The 26,264-nt window shown below is 37.3% G+C and overlaps 1 protein-coding gene across 1 annotated transcript in view; it reads left to right on the top strand.

The window, feature by feature from the left end:
• ITGBL1 (integrin, beta-like 1 (with EGF-like repeat domains)) overlaps nt 1-26,264 on the top strand; it is a 131,331-nt gene that overhangs the window by 42,336 nt on the left and 62,731 nt on the right. The window contains exons 3-4 of the mRNA XM_009997937.1: nt 20,737-20,883; nt 24,636-24,758. Coding sequence (XP_009996239.1) covers nt 20,737-20,883; nt 24,636-24,758 — 270 coding nt within the window. The remainder of the gene's footprint in view (nt 1-20,736; nt 20,884-24,635; nt 24,759-26,264) is intronic.

The raw sequence follows: 26,264 nt of genomic DNA, 5'->3' as shown, positions 1-26,264 counted from the left end.
TGAGCGGGCAGGCTCTGCAGCGGGCGGCTCCCAGCAGGAACGGCAGGCAGCAGGGCAGCTCCCAGCAGCGGGGACGGGCGGCAGCGCGCAGCAGGAAAAATGGCGGCGGCAGGCTGTGTGTGTAGACGACCGCCTCGAACACACGAGGAGAGAGCGAGAGAGAGAGGGGCGTGCCGCGCTGCCTCTCTCATGGGGTTCTTCGGCGCCAGTTTTGCATTTCCAGGCTTTTCAGCCAATCAGACGGGACCTAGTCCCGCCCCTGCTTCCGGCCACGGCTCCTCCCCTGCAGCAGCTGCTCCCCCCCACACACACACAGAGGGGGTTTCCTGCCGTGTGGAGACACCGTGTTAAGTCAGTTTTGTCGGCTGACTCAAAGGACATTTCATGTTCGTGTAAGGAAATACCTGGTCCTTCACACTAGTGTATATTTAGATGGCCAGCTTTAGAAATATTGCAAACTGTTATTTTTATTTCTGTTATAAAAAAATATTATGAAACAGATTTTACCTGAAAAGTGATAAATACTTAAATTAATGCTAAATATTGGTAGTGGGTGGGGAGTGTAATTTATTTGCTGTTTTGGAATTATTTTCACTTCAGGATAATAAAGTTATTTGTCTAGTGACAGGGGATTCCAACCTAATATCTGACCAGGAACCACTGTGCAAAGTTTTGATCCTGCTCCATTCTAGGTGCCATTGGGGGTACCATCTCTTAAATGCAAGATAAATGTCACAGCATTATGTAGGATAGTAAAAGAATTTAAATTATTTTTAGGACCTATTTTTTACTACCTTTGATTTCACATTATATTCCTGATGAAAAGTTGACTATGGAAAGCAAAGTTGTAATAATTTCTGCTAACCTAGTAAAAGGCAGCACAGCCCTGTAGCACTCGTCTGTTTTGAACTTCAGGATTTCTTTCCTTGATCCTATCCCTACCTTATTCTCCAACATCTGTTCCAGCTTTCTTTTCACTTCACACAAATATTGTGGAACATTTCCACTGTGATCTTGCACTCCTGTCACTGATCAACTGAAAACCTATCAATGCAATACACAGGTTAATTATTATCCAGGCCACCTGGCTGACCCAGGTGATACTTTCTAAATATTGTTTTAGTTTCGTTTTGATTACAGGTATTTTCCAGAACTCCATGATTTCAAAATATCTGCTTTCATGCAGAATGCAGGTTTACATACAAGAATACATGGTTTGGTTTGGTTTAATTTTCGATTTTTTATGGTCAATAGACCATTTATTAATGAATAGTCTTTCTGCTGGTGCTTCCATAGTCCAGATTTTTGGTTTGTGCTAGCAGATACTACTTTTCACCTGGATTTATCTTCTAAATCTCAGGGTTCCAATAAGAAATTTACTTGGTGAGCTCTCTACAATATTATTGCATTACTAATTTCCTACTTTACAGGTTGACTTTAAACATAGTTTTGCTTGCTGCAGTGTCCTTGCCATCTAGGAATGTTAGTGTATTACCTTCTCATTCTAAATATGTGCCTATACATTTTGTCTTGCTAATATGTAATGTACTTTTCCATTGGAAAACCAGTCATTTGGAGAGAGAAACCCCAACAACCCTAAACAAAGCAACACTCCCTCACATGTTTACCTTCAGACATGGTCACACGTGAGATTATATACTGTATTTGTGTGCAAGAATTTTTTTTTTTACCAGATACATTCTGAGAAGCAGCAGCTGTAACTACTCAACATTTAAAGCCTGAAGTAATTTCTGGACCTCTATTGTGTGCACAGAAAATGGAATAAAATCTGGCACTTGTTGCTAGGCAAAGTGTGCCTACCAACATAGCACTTATAAGTAATCTGCAAAGATCTGGCAGTTTAACTAGTAGGAATGCTAAATTGCTTCCAATGCAGTTTTCCTGTGATGTATTTCCAAAATTAATATAAACTTCTTTTCCTAACCAATAATTTGTGCCCACAAAACGTAAACCCTTCTGATCCGTAGGCTGTCAACTCCACGTGGAGAAAAAAAACACCCACGTTTTTGGGGGGAGGCTTTTTATTGGGATGTGCTGAGCACCTGTGACGACAATTGATTTTAGTAGGAATTAGTGAAGCTCACAATTGCTATGTAATGCACACGATTTGGCTTTTGAATATCAGCACCTGTATTCAAGGGATATGACACTGAAGAGGGTTGGGGTGGATGTGGCAAAGGAATTCAGCTAGCATTTTGAGGGGCTTCAGTGTTTGCTTCTGCTCTGTTGCATACTGTGCACAGTGAAGTGAAAGGGAAAGGATAATGGTTTTCAGAACTGGAGAGGTCACAGGAAGACATCCTTCAGGGTATTCCTGAAATAACACAGACAAATCAGTGAACCAGCAAGTAATCTGTCATTTTAGATGAGATGAAATTGTATTTGAATATTACATGTGCATTTGGGTAGTCTATGGAGAATCAATTAGAAACAAGTGTGATGATTTCTGTGTTCTGTTTGTTCTTAAAGCTTTTTCAAGATTTTAATACATAACCACTGTCTAATTGGGTTTAAAACAAAAAGTATTCTTGTTGAATTCATTAAGATACACTTTTCAAGAATGTCACCCATAATTACGTTTACCTTTACTTTAAAATGCTTGTAGTAGAGAACGTTTGACGAATATGTATTTCATTAAAGAATAAAATTTCCTTTACTCCACTATGATCTAACTCCATTTTCTTTCGTGAACTGCTATATTGCAGCTATGAAGCAAAGATCCCAGTTGTATAAATGTTGTAGCTTTGTAGCTGTGATTGACAACTGCAACATAAATGAGATTCTGCTTTGCTCAATGATTGTCATTCAGACACTCTTTACAGGGAACATGAATTTGAACTAATGGCAAGAAAATTAAACAGTTCTTCTATTGATTTGTTAATTCGTATTATTATAAAGGCATCTCCTTCAGGGAAGTTGCATGCTGTTCAGGAACATCTTCTGCAAGGACAGAATTTATTCTTAATGTGATCGCATTTCATCCTTTTCACTGACAAGGTTGACTCTTTCTGGCAAGCAGTTTTTTTAATGCCTTTTTTTTTTTTTAATTATTGTTTGCATTTTCCTCCCCATGCCACTACTTTCTTCCTCTTTCTTTCACTTCCTTTTCCACTTTCAGTATATATTTTAGTGATTGTGTTTTCTCACATTTCCTTTATATTTTCTTTCTTTTGATTTTTCTGAATACACTCTGCGGGCCCTTGGCTTTGTTCCTTGTGCTCTACTTTCTATCCTAGTCCTTTCTACTGATCTGGGCCTGCCTTTTTTTCTTTCCTTAGTTTGTCTGTGCACTCCTTCAAACTTGGTCGTTTCTTTGTTTGTTTCTAGGTTCCTTGTGTCTGCTGTATTTAATGTAGTCCTCTGCCTACCCCTACAGCTCTAGTCCTTACGCACTTAAAACAACTCATGTTCTTACCCACTTCCTCTCCCCTCCTCCTCTCTCCAGTGCTGTATGTTCCCCTTTCAGTCTATGCCTTTTATCTTCTTTTTTTTTTTTTTTCCTTATGGGAAATGTTGACTGAGGATATTTACTTAAAGAAAAATATGTTCCTCTTAGAGTTTAATATTTTAAGTACTGTTTGCAAAGTGGATGTGTTGATGTGTCATTCACTTAGATTTGTTGGTCTAAGCCATTATAGTCAGTCTTACTCTTATACATATGCATAAATTCCAGAGTGTTGGCATGAATTTCTTGACCTTGTCTAATCTATCTTTCAAATAGATCTACTCCTTAGGACAACTAACATAGCCATGATAAGCAGACATTATTAAATTCTGTGATAATTGATTTTCCACAGAGTATGAAAGCTAGCCAGGGTTGCACATTGGAAAAACTTTGTGAAACAAAGCTGTGCAATCAAAAGGGGGAACAGAGACACTTGGAGGTTTTTTTTTATCTTTCAAGGCACTATTTTATCAATTATTAATTGCATTATTCTTATTTTTTGTGTTTCTTGAAGATTCTTCTTCAAAGCTAGTTTATTTCCTTTTGTCTTCTCTTTAAAATTTTGTTAACAACCATATAATTCTCTGACTAGCCAAGGTCTTGCTATAACTAGATGGGTTTGTGATTATGTCACGCTTGAAAAGGCATGAATAACCAGCATGAACAGAACAATTATAAGTGCCATGCACATTGTTTTAGGGGTTCCTATTAGCGTGTCTCAGCCAGAAGCAGAAGTGCCTTCTTATCCCTGATTTCTGAACTTTCCTTGTTGTCTCTGTTTAGTTTTTCTAGACCTTTCACTGCTACCTTCCCCACAAAATGTTTCTAAAATGTACAATTTAGAGAAGGCTTAGCAAACAAAACAGAACTCTATTCTTTCAAGCCAGCTTGGTGAAACTACTTAAACTGTTTGACTCCTTTTTCTCTGTCGCCTCCTTTAAAAGGTTCATCATCTTCATCTCAGACTTAAAAGAGAGAGTCTTGCTTACTGAATCCCTAATTTAAGACTGAGCCTTTTTGCTCTTATTTTTCATTTGTAGCCACCAAAGTTCTTAAGAATTTTCTCTTTTGAAAGCTGACAAAAAAATTCTGTTTGTCTCCCTGTGTATATGAATGAGAGCTACCCATCCTTTGTTAGAAGAGCCTTCCTTTCTCCTGTTGTGATTGAGCTTTTGAAGATCCCCTGATCATTTTGTTAGATGAGAGGACTTCCATGACATGAGCAGAATTATTAGACTTGAGATTGAAACCAGACATGTGAAAATCAATGTGAGTTCTTTCATTGACCTTAGCAGGCCAGTCTCTTTTGTTTTGCTGTCTGCTTTCAGGATTTATTCTGTATGTTCTCTTCCATTCCTTCCTAGCTACCTAATCAAAGAAGGAAGTGCACAGTGCAAAATGTAGGGACAAGACTGCTGATTTTCATGACCTGAGTGTGAAGGCAGAGACTGTCTTGCTCTGCCATATGAATAACTTGGGAACACTAGCTAAACTCACTTGTCTTACATGTTTTCCAGTACATTTTATTGCCTGTCTGTAAAGCACGGGTATTTCTTCCACACCTCCCCACCCCAATTTTTGTGCATTTTAATGTAAATGGCCACACAGACATCTAATAGTAGATTATACGCTAAGATGATATATAAACACCTGACATTCAAAGAATTAGGATTCCAACTGAAATTATTTCAGAACTTTGGTATGTATTTTTCTCAGTGCTTCATATCTTGTCAGAAATTGAAAGCATCATTCAATTCTCTGGACTGATTTTTTTCCTAAGTTCATTGCTTATTAGCACTACATTGAAATGTGCATCAAGGAGAATAACAACATAAAGGAACTGATTACTTCAATTATACCACCCACACCTTTTTACACTAGGAATCTGAAGCACAGTTTTTGAAGAGCAAATAAAACAATCTATTCACCTTTTATCCATTATGTTCTTCTAGTTTGAGAGCTTTCTCTGATTTACGTCCAACCAAGGAATAAAAATGGAGTTAATTTCAGTTTGCCATGAATTGCAGCCTCTGGTATTTTAAAAATATACAATATGGTGTTGATTACTCTTTGTTTAAAAGGATAGTAATCTGTGCATACTATCACAGTGGTAACCCTGTTCCCACCTGCCAGCTATTTTCTTGGTGTGTCTCTGGGCAAGTAGTTTTAAATTTTGCTCTTTTTATATCTTTTTTGACATAAAGAATAAAAGAATATAATAGTGCCTACTATGCAGAAGTTCTGCATTACTCAGCCTCTCCCTCTGTTGTCTGACCATATCTTTTCCAGAAAGGTCTGAGCCTATTCAGCCACTCAATTTTGCTGTTACACTTGAGACACCTAAGTTAGGAGCCTATCTATCTTGCTAAAATGCTTTCATTTGCTTTCAAGACTGTGCTGTGCAGATCTGTGAGGGGCCATGAACTGTATGTAAAAGTTTTCATAAAAGGCAATTGAAGAAATCAGATTCTAATACATATTTGACAAAATAGGTGTGTTTTCTGAAAAGGGTAACATGTTAGCTGGAAAATGGCTAGGGGTCTGTAAAGCAAGAATAATGTGCATACTGATATAGACTTTTTTTTTTTTCTTTTTTTTTCTTTTTTTTTTAATCCAGGAAATAAGCAGGTTTGAATCAAAGCAAGTCACTTGCTGGAGCCACCTCTCTCCCATTGAGTATAGACAAGCTTAGGATGATCTGGCTTTTAACCAAGGAACTCAAGTGCATTCTTTTCCATTGGAAGAACTGAAGGGCCTTTTAAGAATCCATAGTACCCTGATGCCAGTCTAATCTAGCGTGCTCTCATAATCCTCTCTAAATAAATAACTAGAGGAAGGTAATGTTTTTCTGTTCATCCTTCCCCCCTCCTTCTCTCTGCCAACCTTCCTATTTGCAAAGAAGGTGCAATGATTTCTGAAGGAATCCTGTTTTGCATACCATACTTCTTCACCAGTCCTTCTGTTACTCCAGTTGCTGAGCCCTCCTTCCAACTGAGTCAAGAAGTCAGGAAGGTACCAATGGAGATCTGACCTGTTTTGAAGACTGACTGCACTCACAATATATTTTAGCCTTCTGTCTCTGTCAGGTTAGGAATAAAATTTCCTAAATATCATGCAGCATGTTTTGGATAGTGAAGTCTATTTTAGTTTCATTGGGGAGCCAATGCACGTCTTGGTAAATTGGCAGGTCTGGTGACTTGCAGTGGAGACTGTGATAACAACAGGAGGAGCAGCAGGAGGTTTGGTTGGACTGTAGAACAAACTTTCAACCTGAGGCTTGTTCTAGGAAACAGGATATGCCTTTACTTTGCTGAACTTTAGATTTTTCTTAAAGCTTATAAAGAACCTCAGGATGTCTGAACAGGTTAAAAGTTTGCAAATGTTTTTCTTTTCTAAAAGCATAGGGAAAAAAAATAGACAGTCTTAAGAAATTATTAATGTTTGAAAAGCAAGGGGAAAAAACCCTAATACTTAGCAGGAGAGTGGGGGAAGAGTATAGCCAAGATAAATCTCAAGAAGCATTTATTTAACATTTGGCACTGTTGAAGAGAGTAGATGAATGTGGGCAGAATTTAACATACCCAGAATTATATTTCACTTCTGACCCATACTCTTCATTGCAACCCTGCAGTATGCCCCTTATATGTGTCCTTGGTGGCTGGATGTTTTCAAAACTTTCTAAAATGAGATTTTAATGCACCTGTGTTTTTCCTCCCAATAATTGACTATTCAAGTTACATGCAATGCTCAGTTTGTTTTTAAACACTAGTGCAAGCTAACATATGCTTGGCTACTCCGGTTTTATACACCTTTTTGTAATGAGTTTTCCCTATATGCTAACAAAAGTTTTGGAGAAGCTAGTGACTCAGTTTCAGGGTTTACTAGCTGGTATTTGCAATTTAGATCTCTGCTGTGATGAGCTATGGAACTGTTGTTTCCCATTTATATTTTCTGTTTCAAACGTGCCTCTGCATTGTTTTGGAGAAAGAGGAACCAGATTTCCTGCCTGATAAGTCTAGAGGAGATGGTCAATGACACATACAATCTTGGCTTAGGGATTCATAAACTGCTAGAGAACTCTCCTGTATAACCAAAAGGCTGAAAAATACATTTTAGATTTACATCTGAAGAAACTCAATAACTTTGTTTATATTTTCTTGTTGAAATGCTGCTGTGCAAAGCATACTCAAAAAGAATTCATTTTAAATGAAGCTTTTTAACTAAAGCTGCAGGAAGAATGTGCAAGTACATCCCTTAATTCACTACATATGTAAAAACACCATTAAATAAAATTGTTACCCATGCCAGTTAACTAACTAAACTTACCATGAAGTCATGGAGAAGTTATGTTTTGTAAAGCATGTAGACAACTTTGATAATAAATACTAAAATTTAATCTATCATTAATAGATAACACCGAATGTAATTATTTCAGATAAGCACAATTACTAAGTAATGATAACTTTTCATAATGCTACTAAATTTCACTTAAGTGTAGTCACTGTAAGAGGCTCGTTGTTGTTCTATGAGTATGTGTCCCCTTTTCTCCCCCCTCAGCTCACTAAGCAAAGGAGATATAGGATAGATTTATTGGTTTCTGACTCAATGATGAATACATAGTCATGAAATAGACTTTGTACTGTGAGCTGGCTTGAGTTAGATGGGTGGTCTCCTGTGTGCAGCTTTTGCCAGGCTTGTCATTTTGACTTTTTGCACATAAAGTTTACCATGCTGTTAATGACACCCAAGATTAATTTTTGTACTCTGTGGAGCCATCTTATCCAGCTGAATTATTCCATGTAATATTTATGTAACTAACATGTTTACCATGAGCTTGTTTGACCAGCAATCTGTAGGACTGATTTTTTTGGAGAATGCTATAGAGAAGTGTAACATACCTGTACTAGTATTTCTTATGGATCCCAACAAGGAAGGCACTCAGACTCCACAAGGTATTGTTTAAAATATCTTTTATTAGAGATAATACAGGAAGGGAAATTATAATCTTAAGTCTGTTTAGAAGCTGGCAACCTAAAGTTGTGCAGCACTGAATGGACTTCCAATCAGGGCATGGCAGGCTTCCTACCTGGATCCTATCTGTATTGTGGCTCAGCAACGTTGGTTCGGCAGTGTTGTAGCCTTCAGACAGGCCCGGGTAGCCTTCTTACAGACCTGGGTGCTGACATAAGGACCTGGACCATGGGCAGGGTGGAGGCAGCCCTGGGAGGCTGGGAAGGGCTGTGGAGCCCTCAGGGCCCTGACAGACTCACAAAACTGCTGGAGGACATAAAAGGGGTAATGGATCAAAACTGGAAGAGGGGAGATTTAGGTTAGACGTTAGGAAGAAATTCTTTAGTGTGAGGGTGGTGAGGCACTGGCACAAATTGTGCAGGGAAGTTGTGGAATCCCTATCCATGGAAGTGTTCAAGGCCAGGTTGGATGGGGCTCTGAGCAACCTGATCTAGTGGGAGGTGTCCCTGCCCATACAGGGGGGTTGGATCTAGATGGCCTTTAAGGTCCCTTTGAACCCAAACCATTCTATGATTCTATGATTCTAAAAATATTGCAGGGGAGGGGAGCCCAGACTTATTTTACTAGTATTTGATCAGAGCAGACTCTCAATGCTCCAGGAAATTTTACATTCCTCCAGGAGGATTACTTTCTTCAGGACCAAAAGCGATGCATCCCAACTAAGAGAAAGTAAAGTAAAAACTTCAGGAGGCTGGCATGGGTGAGCAAGCAGCTCCTAGAAAAACTCAAGCTTAAGAAGGAAGCATATGGAGGGTGGAGGCTAGGGAGAGCCAGACCCCAGATGGAATTAAATCTTGTCAGGGATGTAAAGAGCAATAATAAAAGCTTCTATAGCTCTGAAGACCAAAGCATTGGTGCTGCCAGCACTAGGGATAGCAAGCCATTTTTTAATTAATCAGGATTTCACTGGAAACTTCACTTTTGTTGAATTCAGAAGGAAAAGAGCTTTTCTCAAATGATAGCTGCCCAGTGTTAGATTTTCAGGTTACTGACATAGATATCTGAGACTGGAATTGTTAAGAGTCTTTCATCTATCTTTGGGACTAAGATCCTCAGCTGGAAACCTCGAGAGCTCCAGTACAAACACAGCTTCCAAAGATTTTAGACTTACTGACAGACAGCCAAAGAGGTGAAACTGGCCTTTGGTTTTCACAGGTTCCGTTCTTGTGTCAGTGAGAGTCTAGAAGTCCTTTGGTGGTTTGGTTAAATCAACTAGCTGCTTAGAAGGCCTTTGGTGGTTCTGTTGTTAATACATTTATGTGCTACTTTTTTAAAAATAAAAAACTTACATAATGTGTGGGCTTTTTTGGGATGGGGGTGGTGAAGCCAAACATCGACTGTTTAATCTCACAGAGAATCAGGTATTCTCCTTCCTTTAGTTTTGGGTTTTGGGCTTTTTGTCTTATGGAGCCCAAAGTTTATGTGCAGCCACAGACCATAGAAGGAGGAAGTGAAGGGTATCTGGGCCAGCATTTGCAAGTGAACTTGGAGAACACACTGAACTGGCTCAGACTCAGGAAACAGGGTTTATTTAGTTCAGTTATATCAGCTATTGAGCACATTAACACAAACATGAACCTGCTGGATTTGTAAATACTTTTTTCCCCACAAGAATGTGGTTTTTAGTGTGTCTACAAGTTTTAGTGCCTACATAGTTAATATGTTAAAATCCTTTGTATTTTATCCCTTAGCTGCAAGTTATTTCCTGCAAAGGAATTGTCTGTGTCCCATATGTAATTTGCTTTGGTGTGTGCAGTATCTGTACAGAAATCTACACTGGGAAAGTAATGTATGAAAAAGCAGTCTTCTGGAGAAGCCAAAGTATACTCCCTCAGCCTATTAAAATATCTTCCTACTTAAAAGTTGATTAGTTTTGTTCTTCAAAAAAATGAGAAGCCATTTGGTTAAAAATAAGTGAGGAATGTTTCACAGAACTATTGAATTATTAACAGAGACCTTGACTCTGGACTGTTTTAATGGATAAAACTAATTTATCTCTGTCTCCCTGAGATATTTATATCATCTGTCTAAACAGCATGAATCACATTTAGAATTATATCAATTTGTGCCACCTCTGGGGTAACAAACTGGAGCTGTTTCAACTGAGCGTTGCTTTGCTTAATTTTAATAATTCACAATATTTAATTGATTTTTATTACAATTGAGTCTGTTCACTTTACAGGGAATTTGAATTCATAGCCAAGAGGGAGAAAAAGGAAATTCCAGTAATCAGCAGGATCAGAGTATCATTAGAGTGTTTTATACCCTTTTAATACAGGTAGAGGAAGAATGCATATTGCTTTTGATTATTGAAGTATGTGTATGAATACATAGTCATTAAGTTATTTATACTAATGACAGATATGTAGTAATAAAACAGATTTTTGACACATATAAATGTAAAGTTCATGTATACTTCAAGTGAAAGACTCAAGGTATGAAAGACAATTTGATCTTGGAGCATTGTCCAGTACATAAAAGTGCTAAAACATGTATTATCCTTGCCATGTGTTGCCAATGGAAACGGTAAAATTGGAGTAGCAAAGTTTTGGAAATTTTCACCTGTTTCACATTTTTTTTAAACAATAACTAAAAAAGATCTCAGAATTTAACACAAAATGGACTTTCAAAAAAAATCCTTTTAAGTCAACTGAAACTTTTTAATATGAAAAAATAAATGTATTTTTTAATATAATTTTTGCAAGTAATCTAATGAGACTACATAGGACACAGTATATTTAAACCTGAAATAAAAACGCTTTATTGTCTTCAGTTTTGTTTCTTATGCATTCTTTTCCCCACTAACTAGAGTAACATTTCCGAAACTTTGTGGCTTACTTTTAATAACTTTTTCTGTGACTGAAACTTAATTTAAAGTATTTTACCTTGCTCTGCTCAGTACCAGAGAAATACTAGAGCTACTAGAACATCTCTCCTGTGAGGAAAGTCTGAGAGACCTGAGACTGTTCAGCATAAAAAGAAGGCTTGGAGGGATCTCATCAGTGTATATAAATACCTGCAGGGATAGGGCATAGAAGGCCGAGCCAGGCTCCTTTTGGGGTCTCCCAGTGACAGGCCCAGAGGCGACAGGCACAAACTGAAACACAGGTTTTGCCTGATCATCAGGAAATGCTGTGAGGGTGATGGAGCGTTGGCACAGTTTGCCCATGGGGGTTGTGGAGACTCCATCCTTCAAAAGCCATCTAGACGCTGTCCTGGGAAACCCTGTGTAGAGCAGGGAAGCGGGACTAGATGACCGACCCTCCAGAGGTTCCTTTCAACCTCTGCCAGTCTGTGATTAGGTTGTTTTGTGACTTCCTCCAGTTGTGACATACCGAAGGATATATCATTGATAGTGTATGTAAATGAGTATTTCAAAGACTGTGACATAAAATATAAAGTGTAAATCTTGTAATTAGCTAGATTATTCAGGAAAATGGTTGAAAAATGGAAAATTGCTTGCCTTCCCTGAATTTGCTAAATGTTATATGATCTCGCTCAAGCTGAGACTATTAACTAAAGCAAGCAATGTAGTATTGACTGAGTGGAAATTTAGGTAATTTAAAATGAAAATAACTCTTTTGACCAAAACAGGGAAAAGAGATAAAAGTGACATGTCTGGACACCCACAGAAGGCTATTCTGGTCTGTGATTAACTAAACATCCTCATGAAGCACCATAGCATTAGATTCTCCATATTATACTGTTTTAATACATATTTGCTGAAAACTTTGTTTCTAATGCCTTTTTTGGGGTTTAAGTAGAAGCAGGTAGATTCAGATGTGGAAGGGGCTATATAACCATATTACCTGACACACAGTGTTGTGTGCAGAGAAATTATAAAACCACAAGAAACAGTCTCACCTAGATCTGACTCTTGCTGTGACTGGTCTTCAGTACTTAATAGAATAGTGAGAGAGAAACAAACGTAAAAAATGAGACCAAGTAATGGACCATGTAAAAGAGTAAAAATCCTTTCTGGCCTCTTTCAGAAGCTGTTGTTCTGAAGTGATGAAATATAGGATAAAGGCTCTACACATAAAAAAACAACCCGTGACCAGCATGTGAAATTAGTCTTTTATAAGCATTACTGTCATTTAAATTCTAATCTTGGCAGTGGAATTGGAAGTGACAGTGAGTGTAGCTTTAAATTTGAAGATTCAGTAAAAGCATGAAACATGACCTGTTGGGACAGTGGAAGATAACTAGTCTCACAAGGGGAGAGTATTATCATTTCTCCTTTTTTTTTTTTTTTTCCCCTTTATTTTTTCTATCGTAAAGAAATTAAGTAAAAGTTTGAATTCTTTAAACAATCTGATGCTTTTACCTTGTAGAAATAGTTTTCTTCTGATAATGTATAGTTTATTTTAATGTTTAAAATACCATCCAGGGGGCAACACTTTATTTTATTTTATTTTATTTATTTTATTTTATATTCCAGTTTAACTTTCTAGTCTATTTCCACTTCTAAATACACTGATTTAAGAGTATTGTTAGATCTGATCCATAGTTTCTCATTTCTGTTACTGTAATAAACAGCAGCTTTTATCTAATGAGAGCACTTTACTTACATATCATGTATGCTGCTGATATGAACCTTAAGTGCTTTCTTAAAATATTCTTCTGCAAATACTTTTCATCTCCTAATTTAGAAATAGTACTTTAAAATTAATTTATTTGCACAACTTGCACTGGGACACGGGCAGAAGACTTTAAAACTGCATTATTCACATTGTCTCATGTGATGGAGGGCACACCAAAGGGTTAAGTTCCTTATGTCACCATGGAGCAAAGGGAGTATTGCTGGAAATAATATTGCAGAGTGTGTATAATAGAAATATCTATTATAGTTAGTTGATTTTTAACCCAAAAATTAAGTAACATCAGAAGTTATTACCCTCACACCCACCTCTGGCATATTTTTTATGTTGTAATGTGGGTTCTGATTGATTTTCTTTTTTTAGAACACTATTGAGTGTTTCTTTTCTAAAATGTTTTGCTAAGCACTCCCTGAAACACCTAGCACAAGTTCAATAGGACACTTTTTGTTTTCTTTGTCTACTATAAGTCTTTTCCTGAAAAAAAAAAAAAAGTGTATATAATAATTTGGATTGTTTTTATCTGTTCTCTAGTATGTCTGTTGGAGTGAAGACTTAACACCATTATGATGCTTTTGTTTTTAAAGTGCATCCAATATCACTAAATTGAGATGATTTTTGATCATTTTTTATTTTAACTCTGAAAATCCATTTCAGAGGGACTTACAGGAGCTGCGGTTTGATGATAAAGATGCCTGGGTAGCAAAATTAGCTTGAAATGTTATTAGGCAGCCATTTCCCCTCATATTTCCCTGTTGTTTTTTTTTTACTTGTTTCTAAATGCAAATCAGTCCCCTTAATCAAACGATAGTTTAGCTTTATACTATCAGCATAGGAAGAGAAACAAGTGGTTGGGATGTGAAAGAGGAAGCATTATTTTTGTGGAAACCCCAGCACTGCTGAACCTGATTTCAGAAGGGGTGGAATTCCTTGGGTATAGGTCCCTCCTGTAAAGGTCAAGAAGATGTCTGTTTTCATTGGAGGTAGCACAGCATAAATGACCAAGACCCCAACCTTAAAGGGAGATCCTTTCAAGCATATTGACACAGAAAATTAGTATTAATTATGCCAATTTATATTTTTTTTTCAGAAACAGAAGCAAGGTGTTCAGAAACTCTGACTCCAGCAATTCTGAAAAAAAAAGTAACAATGTTCTTAATATTTCTTCACCTTTTTCATGAAGTGTTTTTTAGATTTGAATGAATCACTCTGTGGTTGCTAAAAATGAATAATAATGAGCCCAACTCAATTATCATGCCAGCTGCTGATTTCCTCTGATAGCTAACTTTATGCTATAGGGAGGAATCCTTATGCTAAATCTCACTTGCCTGTAGGAAATGGATTCCATTACAAATTTAAAATGAGAACTACCCTCAGTTGTGTTCTTACACAGAATAATTTATCTTTGGTTACTAAAAATAAGTGAGACTGAGGACATCTGAGTGTATTTTAATGCCTGGTCAACCAGCTCCAGTAAGAGACCTCTTTTGTAGTGAGAGTTACTGTGCTGTAACTAATGCTGCACAACCACATAAACAGGTATTCTAGCAAAGGCAGTATCTACAATAGTTTTGGCTTAATGAACTTGGCTTGCAGTTTAACTAGCACATGATTATAGTTTTACAGTTGACCCTAGGCAGGGAGTGCTCTTTCCATGACTGAAATAGGGTGAGTGTAATTCCAAATATACCAGTTTGCTTTACCAGGCTTTTTTGTTTGATTATTTGCTTTTAAAATAACGATTGTTAATTGTACAAAGCATCTGAAAGCTCTCAAACACCAATAAATTTATCCCTACCAAAATTTCTATGGCAAAATTAATTATCATTATCAATTTTATAAAGAAGATTATTTAAGCTCATCTCATGGAGCCCAGGTGATGTTGTCCATTGCCAGAGGTTATCCAGAAAATGAAAGATGCAGGAGTTGAACATGGACACCTTTTTTTTTAGTTTGAGGTCTTAACCTCAAAAACAGTCTTTTCTTATTTTTCTTTTCTGCTAAGTGGCTCTAAGGAGTCTGCATTTTTATGCCCCATGCTTGCTCAGTAGACAAGATAATAATGACACACAGGTATGTGTGCATTCATATGTGTTCTTGGGTGGCAACAGCATGGCAGGTAACAAAACAAGTAATTTGTTCTGACTGTTTGCATTCCCTCTGAAAAATTTAACCACTGGGATATAGCAGAATTTTCAGACATAATGAAAATTAGCATGAAACAAAGAAAAAAAACAACCCTGAACTAAAACTGATGCAGAGGTGGAGAGAATCTTTTCCAGTGGGAGGCACAGACGTTGCAATCGCACTGCTGGGTGCTACAATTTCTGTAGGCACATAGAAATTGAAGCAATGTTCAAATTCACTTTGTGATTTACTATTCTGGTTTGGTATAGTGGGTTTTTTGGTAGAAGGGGAAGGGCACCAGGAGTGGCTCTCGTAAGAAGCTGAGAAGCTCCCCCTGCTCCAAACCCAGCCAAGGAGCCTTTAGAGGGACAATAGATGCACCTCTGTGGTTCCCAGAACAGCCCGTGACTCTGTGGGAAGCCCAGGCTGGAGCAGCTCCGGACCTCGTGGGAAGGACTCATGAAGGAGAGGTTCATGGAGGACTCTCTCCCATGGGAGGGACCCTGTGGGGAAGCAGGGAAGGACTGTAAGGAATCCTTCTTCCTGAGGAGGAAGGAGCAGCAGGAACCACCAGCCTGTGAAGTGACTCTAAACCCTATCCCCTGTCCCCCTGTGCCGCTGGGGGGAAGGAGGGAGAGAAACCGGGAACAAAGTGATTTGGGCCCGGGAAGAAGGGAGGGGTGGGGTAACATCTGCAAGCCCTGCTCTGTGTGTGTCTGTGTCCTGGGTGTGTGTGATTAGTGTGAAATTAAGTTATTATTTTTTCCCCCAGTTGAGTCTCTTTTGCCTGGGACCTTAATCGGTGAAGAACCCTCCTTGTCCTTTGTCTCGGCCCATGAGCTTTGTCCTCCTCATCCCAGAGTGTGTGTGTCAGGGGGGAGTTGAGTGAGTGGCCCCAGGGCTGTTCCTTTGTTGTCATGGCCCAAACCACAACATTATTGGTGAGCCAGCCAGGAGAGACACAAGAAACCACAACATTTACCCAATAATTAGGTAATATAATTGTTTTCATAAGCTGATGGAGTTCAGCTAAGATGATATCCTTCTCCTTTTTTATTCAAAGTATGTCAGAATATTCAAAACGTGACATAGAGTGTTGTGCAGGCAAGTGAAGCAAAAGAAAATAAGTTAACAAATCTTTATTTGTACGCATACCTGTCTAATGATGCACTAAACTCCATAGTCCCACCACTTAAGTTTCTCTATCCTGTTCGATCATCATATGCTTCCTGGTAGTTCAGTGAAGAAAGACAGTCAACCTCTGAGGACTATCCAGCCCACACAGGATCTGAGCCACTCTGCAGGATTACCTGTCTCTCATGATGGATTGCAGATGGATCCCAGTGAAATCAAGCTTCCAAATTGGTACCTTGCATATATACAATTCAGATATGGATTTGAAACATTTTGTCAGGGACTTTTACCTTTGTGTCTTTGCTGTTGGACCTATAGGAATGGAAGCATGTAGTGGAAAAACATTTTTAGAATGCCCTTAGAATGAAGTTAAGAGTCTAAAGGTGAAAGCACATGATCCAAATGACTGTGGTTTAAATTAGCGTATTTCACCTGAGATGTTTTAATTCCTTGCCTATTGCAACTTTCCAGAAGCCTAAAAGTCTAAAGTTTCCATTTTCTGGAAAACTTGATTCATTCTTCTGAGGCATAGAGACCTAATGGTATATTCTCCAGCATAAACTGGACCCATGTCCACTTTGCATACTCTTTCTAGAGTACCTTATCCAGAATATTTTTTTTTCCTAAGTGGCATTGTGTTCAGTATGCATGGTCATATCAGCTAGATTTCCAGTGTTCCTTTTCTTAAAATATCAGTTATTTTATAAAGAGAGATGCCAGATGAATTTGCCATAGTGATAGTCTATTTTGGGAGAAAGCTGTTACTCGTTTTATTCTATTTTTCATTATCTCAATGTCTCTAGCTGCACAATGCTTCATAATTTGTTTAAAATCCTTGCATAGCTCATGAGGTCAGAGCCACTTGTTTTTATGTTGCCAGGATCATGTACATCCCTTTTTCTTAAAAGAAAAAAGTTATGGTTTTATTTTTCAGACATTTGATTGCCAGCCTGATAGATTCATTAAAAGTCTGTTATTGAACTGGCCTTTAATGTGCAAGTATTTTAAGTATGCTTGAGTGCAGATTATGGGGTCTCGCCCTCCTGGTCTAGACACTTCCTTAAAAAGAGTTTTATGTCTTTGTTTTGTTCTCATCTTGGATGAGTAATTTTCATTTCCACAGTCTGTATCATTAGGCACACAGCATTTGCTACTGTAGTCAACAGCCCCATATTAATTTTGTTTTGGACTGTCTGTAAATTATCTTTAATCTTATCTGCTTTTTGCTGCTTGGTGAAGTCACTCATTTTCCTGTTTTCTTTTTAGTTGGATGATGAAAGTACATTTAAGTACTTGCAGTTTTGCAAAATCTGACCCTGCCTAACCTTTTCTTTTCTCACTTTCTCCATATATTTTCTGACATTTGACAGTTTTCCTTGCATATTAGTTTCATTTTCCATCCTACAAACTTTCTGCATACTCTAGATATACTCTCTGAGGTGACTGCTCATCATGCTAGAAATGGAGCCTTTTGTTATGAAAGGTTTTTCCACATGTTTGAAGCTGCAAGTTTTTCTCAACCCACAGTTGGCTTTTTTTTCTTAAAGGAATCCTAGTACTTCCTTGAGTCTTCATTTTTCCTTTATTTTCTGTTGTTGTTTTTTTTTTTTAAGTGCTATTGTTATTTGGTTTTGTTTAGCATTTAATAATGTTCCAGCCATTAAAAAAAAATAAAAATAATTAATGTCTCATCACTTACTCTAGATACAGCTTTCTTGACCAACTATTTAATATAGTCTTGTAGCTTACTTTTCTTTTGGTATGTGTGGCATCCTCAGATACCTGGATCTATTCCTTAGTGGTTGAATTTATTTTCTGGGAAGTTAAAATATCACAGCTTTCATAGTTCTAATTACTTCTTATTTAAGATTCCATAATATTAATTTCTTTCTAAATAGTACTGAAGGTGATACACACAAAAGGGGTACTACACAAACCTTTCTGAAATTAATTTGAAACCAATTAGAAGCCTTTCTACCCTCTGTATCTTTCCTGCAGTTTATTACATACTTGGTTTATAGTTCATCACATCACTATTTTTGTCATGAGGAAGACCTTAAGACTGGTACATGTGGTTGAGGGAAGTAAGAAAAGGATTACTAAGTCAGACTGACTTGCAGTTCTAGTGCAACATCTATGTGACAGGGAAGATACAGTAAGTTAACCAAGCTATTGCAGATAGTTTCATGGCCTTCTACTCTTCAGTACTCATCTTACCCAAATTTTTGGGCAGAATATTGCCTTTTACAATTGAAAAATACATCCAGTTGTCATAATCAGGCTATTTTAAGGGGGTGGTCAAGGTGAAAATCAGTACTACAGTCTTGCAAGTTCATAATAGTTCAATTCCTGCTTGCTTTCAGTTGCATGCAAGAGACCTTCCATTGTTTACCTCACTTTAATTTAATTACTTTTAGATTTTTTTGTGTTTTCTTGTTCAATAAAGCCAAGCTACTCTGTATGGCTACTGTCACTGAAGTCTTTTATTAATTTTCTCTAAGCGGGTTGTAGGAATTTTAAGTGAAATTAGTTTTTTTGCTTTATGCACCACATGTTAGGTTGGTGCATCTCTGAGACAGGTGCTGCTGGGCCATCAGTACTCACCAGCAGTGGCTTCTGCCATTGCCATTTAGGTGTGGGAACAGGAAAATCAATCCTTTTGTTAGAGCATCTTTTCTTCACCAGCAGACATCAAACTGTTAAATCACAAAAGCACCTAACATGGAAAATGCAAAGTCATTGTGATGAGTAATCCTTGAATGGAAGGAAAGTTTCAGGAGATGATTATATTTTGGCTTTGGGTTTTTTAAGCTACTCTAGGACTTACCATTGTTTTCCAGAATCGCTTATGAAGCCAGTGAAGCAGAGCAATGACAAGAGTAGGTTCATATATATATATATTTTATTTTATTTTTTTCAACCTTGCCCTTTACCAACAGAGAGTTATTCATCATTTCTTAAGGTGGCAACTCCTGTTTTAAAACAAGAAATAACTTTCATATGTTTTTGAACTATGTTGTTTTTTTTCAGCTGTTGAACTGTATCTTGTCTTAGAACCCTCTTGGAAGGCAAACAGAATTTTATTGCACAACAAGATACTCCTCTTTTGCTTTAAAATTTTCTATTTACAATAGTTACTTAAATTCCTTCTTATTGGCAGCACACTGGGCCTGTATTTTCACACAGTTGCCTCTAACAGCAGGCAACAGTTGCATTGAAATTAGACAGCAATAACATTCTACTTTTGAGATGTAGTGATTGGAAGGGAATCTTCTGACAATCAGATATACATTAAAAAGGTGTTTGTTTTAAATCTGAATATTCTAGTTCAGAAGATCTGTGATTCACACTTACTACCTAAAATTGTAAAGGTATGCTAAAGAATTAAGTGATAGTAGTTTGCAACTGGAATATAGTGTGGAAAATGATACTTAATGTGCAACATTAATAGTGTAAATTGTCAAATCATCTGCATATTTGTTTTTTTAAAGGAAACAAAATAATTTTTAAGAACTTACCATTCTTCATGCTGTTAGATATACTACAAATTTTAAGCAATGTATTATTCAAATGGTAGAAGGCTAGCATGCCATGTCCTAATAGACTGAGCAGCTGCATTGGTTCTGTATGATATTTCACACTTAGCAAATACTCAAAAGTAAGTATAGTCCTATGAGTATCAAAATATGCTACATTGCCAACATTGTGTTAATTTTTGAGATGAAATTCAGTTTTGGAGCAGCAATAGAGTCTAAGCGGGTGGGAGAGGGCTGGAGGAACCTATAGCCACAGGAGGCTTCAGAAAGGAAGACTCACACCTTTTAGTAGAGGTAGGAGCTGCAGCTGCTGCTGCACGAAGGAGTTACTGTATGCTGCTGTAGCTGGACCTCTCCACCATCCTTTTCAGGGTTTGTACTACCATAGCTAATCCTGTGTCCTCTGTCTGCAGTTTCCAGCTGTTCTTTGCCTACAGCTGGCCAAGGAGGTGAACAGAATCTCAGCACTTGGAGTTTTGTGTCGTTAATAATAGCTAACAGTAGACAAATATGGAAATGAGAAAGAGATGAAAGTAGCAAGAAAGGCCATTGTTTATACAGGTTGTGTTAATTCTGTATTCCTTCTTAAAATAAGAATTCTTAGTAGACCTACCAAAATTACATACACTAGGTTTAAAGTCATGGTGATTTCTCATGTCTTCTCATATTTAAGATCAGATTTATTAATTTCCATTTTTAATTGCATATGAAATACATAAAGTGAATCTGTTAATCACGTTTATTTAAAACCATAATTGATGGAATCTATTTTAAAAGCTGAATTAAAAAAAATCACTTTTGAAAGAAAAAAAGGCCTCGACATACTCTTTCCTTCCATTGCTAGGCCATGGAAATTGTGACTGTGGGAAGTGCAAATGTGATGAAGGCTGGTATGGTGAAGCTTGTCAGTATCCAACTACTTGCAATCTTACACGGAAGAAAAGCAATGAAATGTGCAAGAATTCTCAAGATGTCATCTGTTCTGGTGCAGGTAAGATGTCTTTTGTCATTTTGATGGCTTGATGTTCTCCCCATGTTACCTTGAGAATCAGTGCATATCTTTTTTTTCTGTTTGTTTCAGAATCTTTTCTAATTAGGAATTTTATAGAGTATGTGTCAAGAGACTAAGAAATAACTATAATGTATAGTTATATATATATAACTATAATATTTCATTTTCTTATAGGCCTATTCCCATGCATATGATGTGCACTGATTTAATATGCTTACTTTAGTCCTCAATTTTATCCATAGCTATTTTACATTGATGGAACTGCAGCTGTGTCATGTATTTTGCCCATCAAAAGGTTATGGTAATGGCGTGAACACCGGAAGTGATGTCATTTTTGTTGTTGTTTGTGTTTATAGCATTCAGAAATGGCATTTACAAATACTTTTCCATGACATTCATAAGCTGAACAATTTCACTTTTGGGCTGTGACAATGATTGTTCAAAACAGTTGTGGAAGATATAGTCATTTTAATGGGATACTTCCATCTTGACTTCTCTGATTTGTTAACTCACTTTTATCTAATTCTTTAACTTTATAACTTGTCCTAACTTAAAAAGAATGTACTTTCCTTACAACAAAATCAAAGGGAGGGGTATCAGCCTTTTAGAAGGCTTCATTGCAGAACAGTAATATTTTGAAAGGCACTTGCTAACAGTCAAGTTTTGAGACCAGAAGCTACCTTCCAGTTTTTCCATTAAATTGATTTTCGAGTGACAGAATGTTTCAAGAATCCACTTCTGCTCATTGTTCTTGCCCTGTATTTTTGGGCTGGTTCCATTTGTTAGCCAGAGCATACTGAGTAAATGTTACATGTCATTTATGACAACAATATTGATTATGAAACTAATGATTGTTTGGCTAACAAATGAGAGATACCTACATGAGAAACCGACTCTCAAAAATGGTTCTTTATGATCAGTTGAAGTACTTAAACAAGAGTGTCAAGACCTTGCTTTCCTCTTTCTTTCCTTGGCTAGAAGCGGCTCCGGTCTGTTTATCACTGAGTCTTCACAGGAAAGCAAATGTAGCTGAACAACCACCAAAAGTGACTAAGAGTGGAGTGTTTGTGAGATGAGGAAAAGAATAAATGCTTTAGGTTTTGCTGGTATTAAACAGGACAGGAACTCCAATGAGACAGGCTAGGGAGTTTAGTTAACTTTGATGTCCTGTAGCCATATGTATTTTGTCTTGCTGGGATCACCTTTTGATCTCCTGCCAACACTGCCTTTGGAATCCAAGCTCAGTTTTTTAAATTGCTAATTAAAGATGGGAAGGAACAACATGAGTTGTTGCAAAGACAGTCCTCTGCTGTCACGCAGCTGACCATTTATCTTAATTATTTATATCAACCAACCAAGATCCACCTAAAATTTAAGTTTTCTGACTCAATTGTTCCTAATAATTTGTCAGAGCTACTAGGGCATCCTACCTAAACTGAGATTCTTTATGATCAATTCCCCCTCTGGTCTTTGGGAAGGAATGGAATTTCCTACACTTACAATTTTAGTAATGGTGATAGAGGTAGGGAAAAGGAGTATCTTATATGACAAGAATGGTAATACTTTTGTTTCTAACATGGTTGTGTTGTACTTTGCCTCTGACTTTATAACTCCATAATGTGTGTATTTATGGCTGTTTTTCATCATGTATTATGTTCCAAACTAGAAAATATTCAGGAGGAGGAGGAGAAGACAGCTGTTTGCTCTGTCCTCGCAGCTGCAGGCCAGGTCCGATAGACTCTCTAAGAGAAAAGGGCGGATTCTTCCTTCCCTGGTAGCAACAAAACAAACTTTTTCTGTTTGGGCGTGTGGGTCAAGGAGAGAGATAGCCACTGAGTTGTGGGGGCAACCTTGCTCCAAAGACTAAGAAGCAAATATGCTGTCACAGTTTGACTCAGGATTGACAATGAAACCAGTGACAACAAAGCTCTTGATCCTCTCCGCCTCCCACCCAGGTAGGGAAGAAGAGAGATAACAAGCAGAAAGATGCTCTGGATTGAAAACTAAAGTAGACAGCTTTAATTAAATACTAATGATAAAAGAAAATATGTACAAATATATGCAAGTGTGTTCAGAAATGTGCAAAACCCTATTGCCTCCCTCACCCCCAGCAACTCCCATGGCATCTTCTGACCTGGGAGCAGTTCTGAAATGTCCTGGAGCTGCTGGAGAGAGAGCACAGCAGACAGGAGCTGAGGGGAGAGTTGTGTCAGGAACACACAGGCCTGGGGTTCAACAGTGATGGAGAGATGGAGTCCTCCGTGGACACTGGCCATGGATGGAAGAGAAGGGAATAAGAAGAAGGAAGGGGCTCAGCTTCTGTGATCCTTGAAATTATTATTATTATTACTACCAAAAGCCATGTAGGCATTATGGAATGGAATGCTCTCTTTGTCCAGGTTTGTCATCTGTGTTGTTCACTGCTCTCTACAGGGTGGTTACAGATAAAACTTTTCTGTTTCTTTAATATCCAAAGCAGAGCAAAGTGTACTTGGTGTCTCAGCAGTAACATAAACATCCCAGTGTTATCAGTCTGCTAACTGGAAAACTTGAGTGCTTAAAAGAGTTCACTGCAGGAAAAAAAAAAAAAAAATCAGTAAAAAGAAAATTAGCTTCTTCCTGGCTCACACCAGGACATGTGCTGTGCAACAAGACCAGTGGTGACAGAAGAGCGATGTGTTTACATACCCACTTCCATCCTTTGCATCTTCTGAGCACTCTGGCATTTCAAATGTCAATAAGTTTTCTGTTGTGTTTTGTTTGAGAAAAAAACAGGTCTACAGTTCTAAAGCATTTGGCAGTTGGGAGTTGTGGGGGGGAGAAGCTCAGGGAGACCTGTGTTCTTAAACCACTCACTGGGCTCACATGAGCAAAAGTCTTTGTTATAGCTCTTAACATTTTGCAAGATCTATTCTTTTCTGACACATCACCTACAAACTGAAGAAAAATGAACCCTAAAAGCTTAAAGTTAGATTGGTTCTGAAATTACAAGATATTATTCTAGATGTTTCTACGATTCTTCAAATTAATGAAATAACTCCTATGTGGGCATCAATAACACTGCAAAAGCATGCACTTTGCAGTAAAACTGTTGATATGCTCTTATAATACTCATGGTTTGTTTAATAATGCTCTGAATGTATTTCTCCCCAATAATCTTGTCTGTTGTGTAATTAGTGTATTGCTCTGGTAATTGCTTTTTAGCCTGAGTCCTTTTTTCCAGACCCCTGATCATAAGGTCTTTATGCAGATGTTCCTCACCAATGTTTTCTTCTTTTAATTTCTGGGTTTTTCTACAAGACTATGCTTATAAAATCTTAATCCTAATCTTAATCCTCGAGTTTTATATAACATGGCTGTGGAATGGAAAAAAAACAGGCTTCATTCTTGAGAAGATGACTAAGCTAAATTTTCTCCTTTCAGTAGGTGGAAGATATGATTTCCAAAGAAAATTTCATACCCCAGTTATATAAAGGCAGACACTAATTAAGGAATTAATTTTTCTTGGGAAAATATGATGCTTATTATTAAAAATTAACCACTTAAATGTTGTATCTAGTTGCAGTTAACATTTGACTTTTTGTTGATAAGAAATTTTTCTCTGTCTTTATTCGGCTCAATGATCTTTAGATGTCACCCTTCTCAGAAATAAAATATGTTCCATTTTTTATGGACTAATGAGAATCTTTCCATAAACTGCTGTCATTCAATACTGTCTTCAATATTTACAGGCACATGTCAGTGTGGCAGGTGTAAATGTGCCAACTCAGAAGGAAATGGACTGGTCTATGGTAAATTTTGTGAATGTGATGACAGAGAATGCATAGATGAAGAGACAGAAGAGATTTGTACGGGTATGTATTTTAGTGAGTACAAGAAGGATGATGAAGATTAATACAGTCTGTTATAAAATCATTTAATTGTGTGGAGCTAAAAAACGTCTTTACTGAATGTGTGACTTAAAAGAAAAGTAGCCATATTTCCTAGAATTTAGCTTACAATTTGTAAGTGGGAATTTCAGATACAAAAATAAGCTAAGCAGGAGTTTAAAGAATGAAGAAATCCTGTGACAGCCTTCTCTTTTTGGAAGAACTGCAAAGAGGATTATACAAGGTAATGCACTCAGGTAATTCATAGTTTATTGTGTTTGCCTTTGACAGAACATAAGACATGTGAATGCTTTGTGGCATGGGTGGGAGCAAGATGGAGGACAGAGAAAAACAAAACAAAACAAAAGAGAAAAATTAATTATTAAGAATTTTGTCAAGGAAGCAAAGTTAGAAAAGAACAAGAAAAAATGCAGGATGAGAATTCAGAAGAAATTCAGGAGATAAAAAGGAGAAGGAATGAAAGAAGAAAAATTTCATCTCTGATAGGAAGAGCAAGACAATAAGATGGAATAAACAGCTGGTAGATAGAAAATCAACCAAAATGTAATATTGTGCAATGCACACCATTTAAAGCATTATACAAACTGTTGTCTGTGTTACTAGGGAAGCTTGTCCTTGAGGCAGAAGATGCTAAAATTAGTTTTCAAGCTATACACATGCATCCTCTACGTACATATGGTAGGGTTCAAAACTGTTCTTAGACTACTCAAACTCTGGTCATAGTGCTTGCTCTACATGTGTGTATAACAAGAGAGTGTACTTGTGTAAAATATCTTAATCTGTTTTTATCCTGACACAGAGAACAAATTAAATTCTATTTTTTTAAGTGCCCTTGAAGACAAGAAGTTTGTTGTTGTTGTTGTTTTCCCCAGGATTATGTAGGGATTTAAATGAGGATAAACAGAATCATAGAATCCCAGAATGATTTGGGTTGGAAGGGACATTAGAAATCATCAACCACCTGCAATAGGCAGGAACACATCCCACCAGACCAGGTTGCTCCAAGCCCCATCCAACCTGGCCTCAAACACTTCCAGGAATGGGAATTCACAGCTTCCCTGGGAAACTTATGTCAGTGTCTCATCACCCTCAGAGTAAAGAATTTATTCCTGAAGTCTTATCTAAATATTTTTCAGTTTGAAACTAACCTCTTGTCCTCTTGCTACATGCCCTTGTAAAAAGTCCCTCTTGAGCTTTCCTGTTCATCTGAAGTCCAAATCCAGAAGTAGAATACAGTATTTCCAGTAATGGCCTAAAATAAAATGAGTGCAGGATAATAATTTTATGTGCCAATGATAGAATTTGTATTTATTTGCTTATAATCTTTACATATAGTATAAAATATGTTAATATGTTTATTTTGCTCCAGTTTCAGTTCTCCTTCTGCTGCTTTTGTCAGTTATTTTATTTCCCCACCTGTGTTGCTGCTAGCTTCTCTTGTTAGGCTTTTCTTAGCTTTTATTTCCATTT

The sequence above is a fragment of the Chaetura pelagica genome, unplaced genomic scaffold (assembly GCF_000747805.2).
Source record: "Chaetura pelagica isolate M959 unplaced genomic scaffold, ChaPel_1.0 scaffold123, whole genome shotgun sequence".
NCBI classification, from domain to species: Eukaryota; Metazoa; Chordata; class Aves; order Apodiformes; family Apodidae; genus Chaetura; species Chaetura pelagica.
Note: the sequence above shows the minus strand (reverse complement) of the source record. Positions and strands in the feature narration are given on the sequence as shown.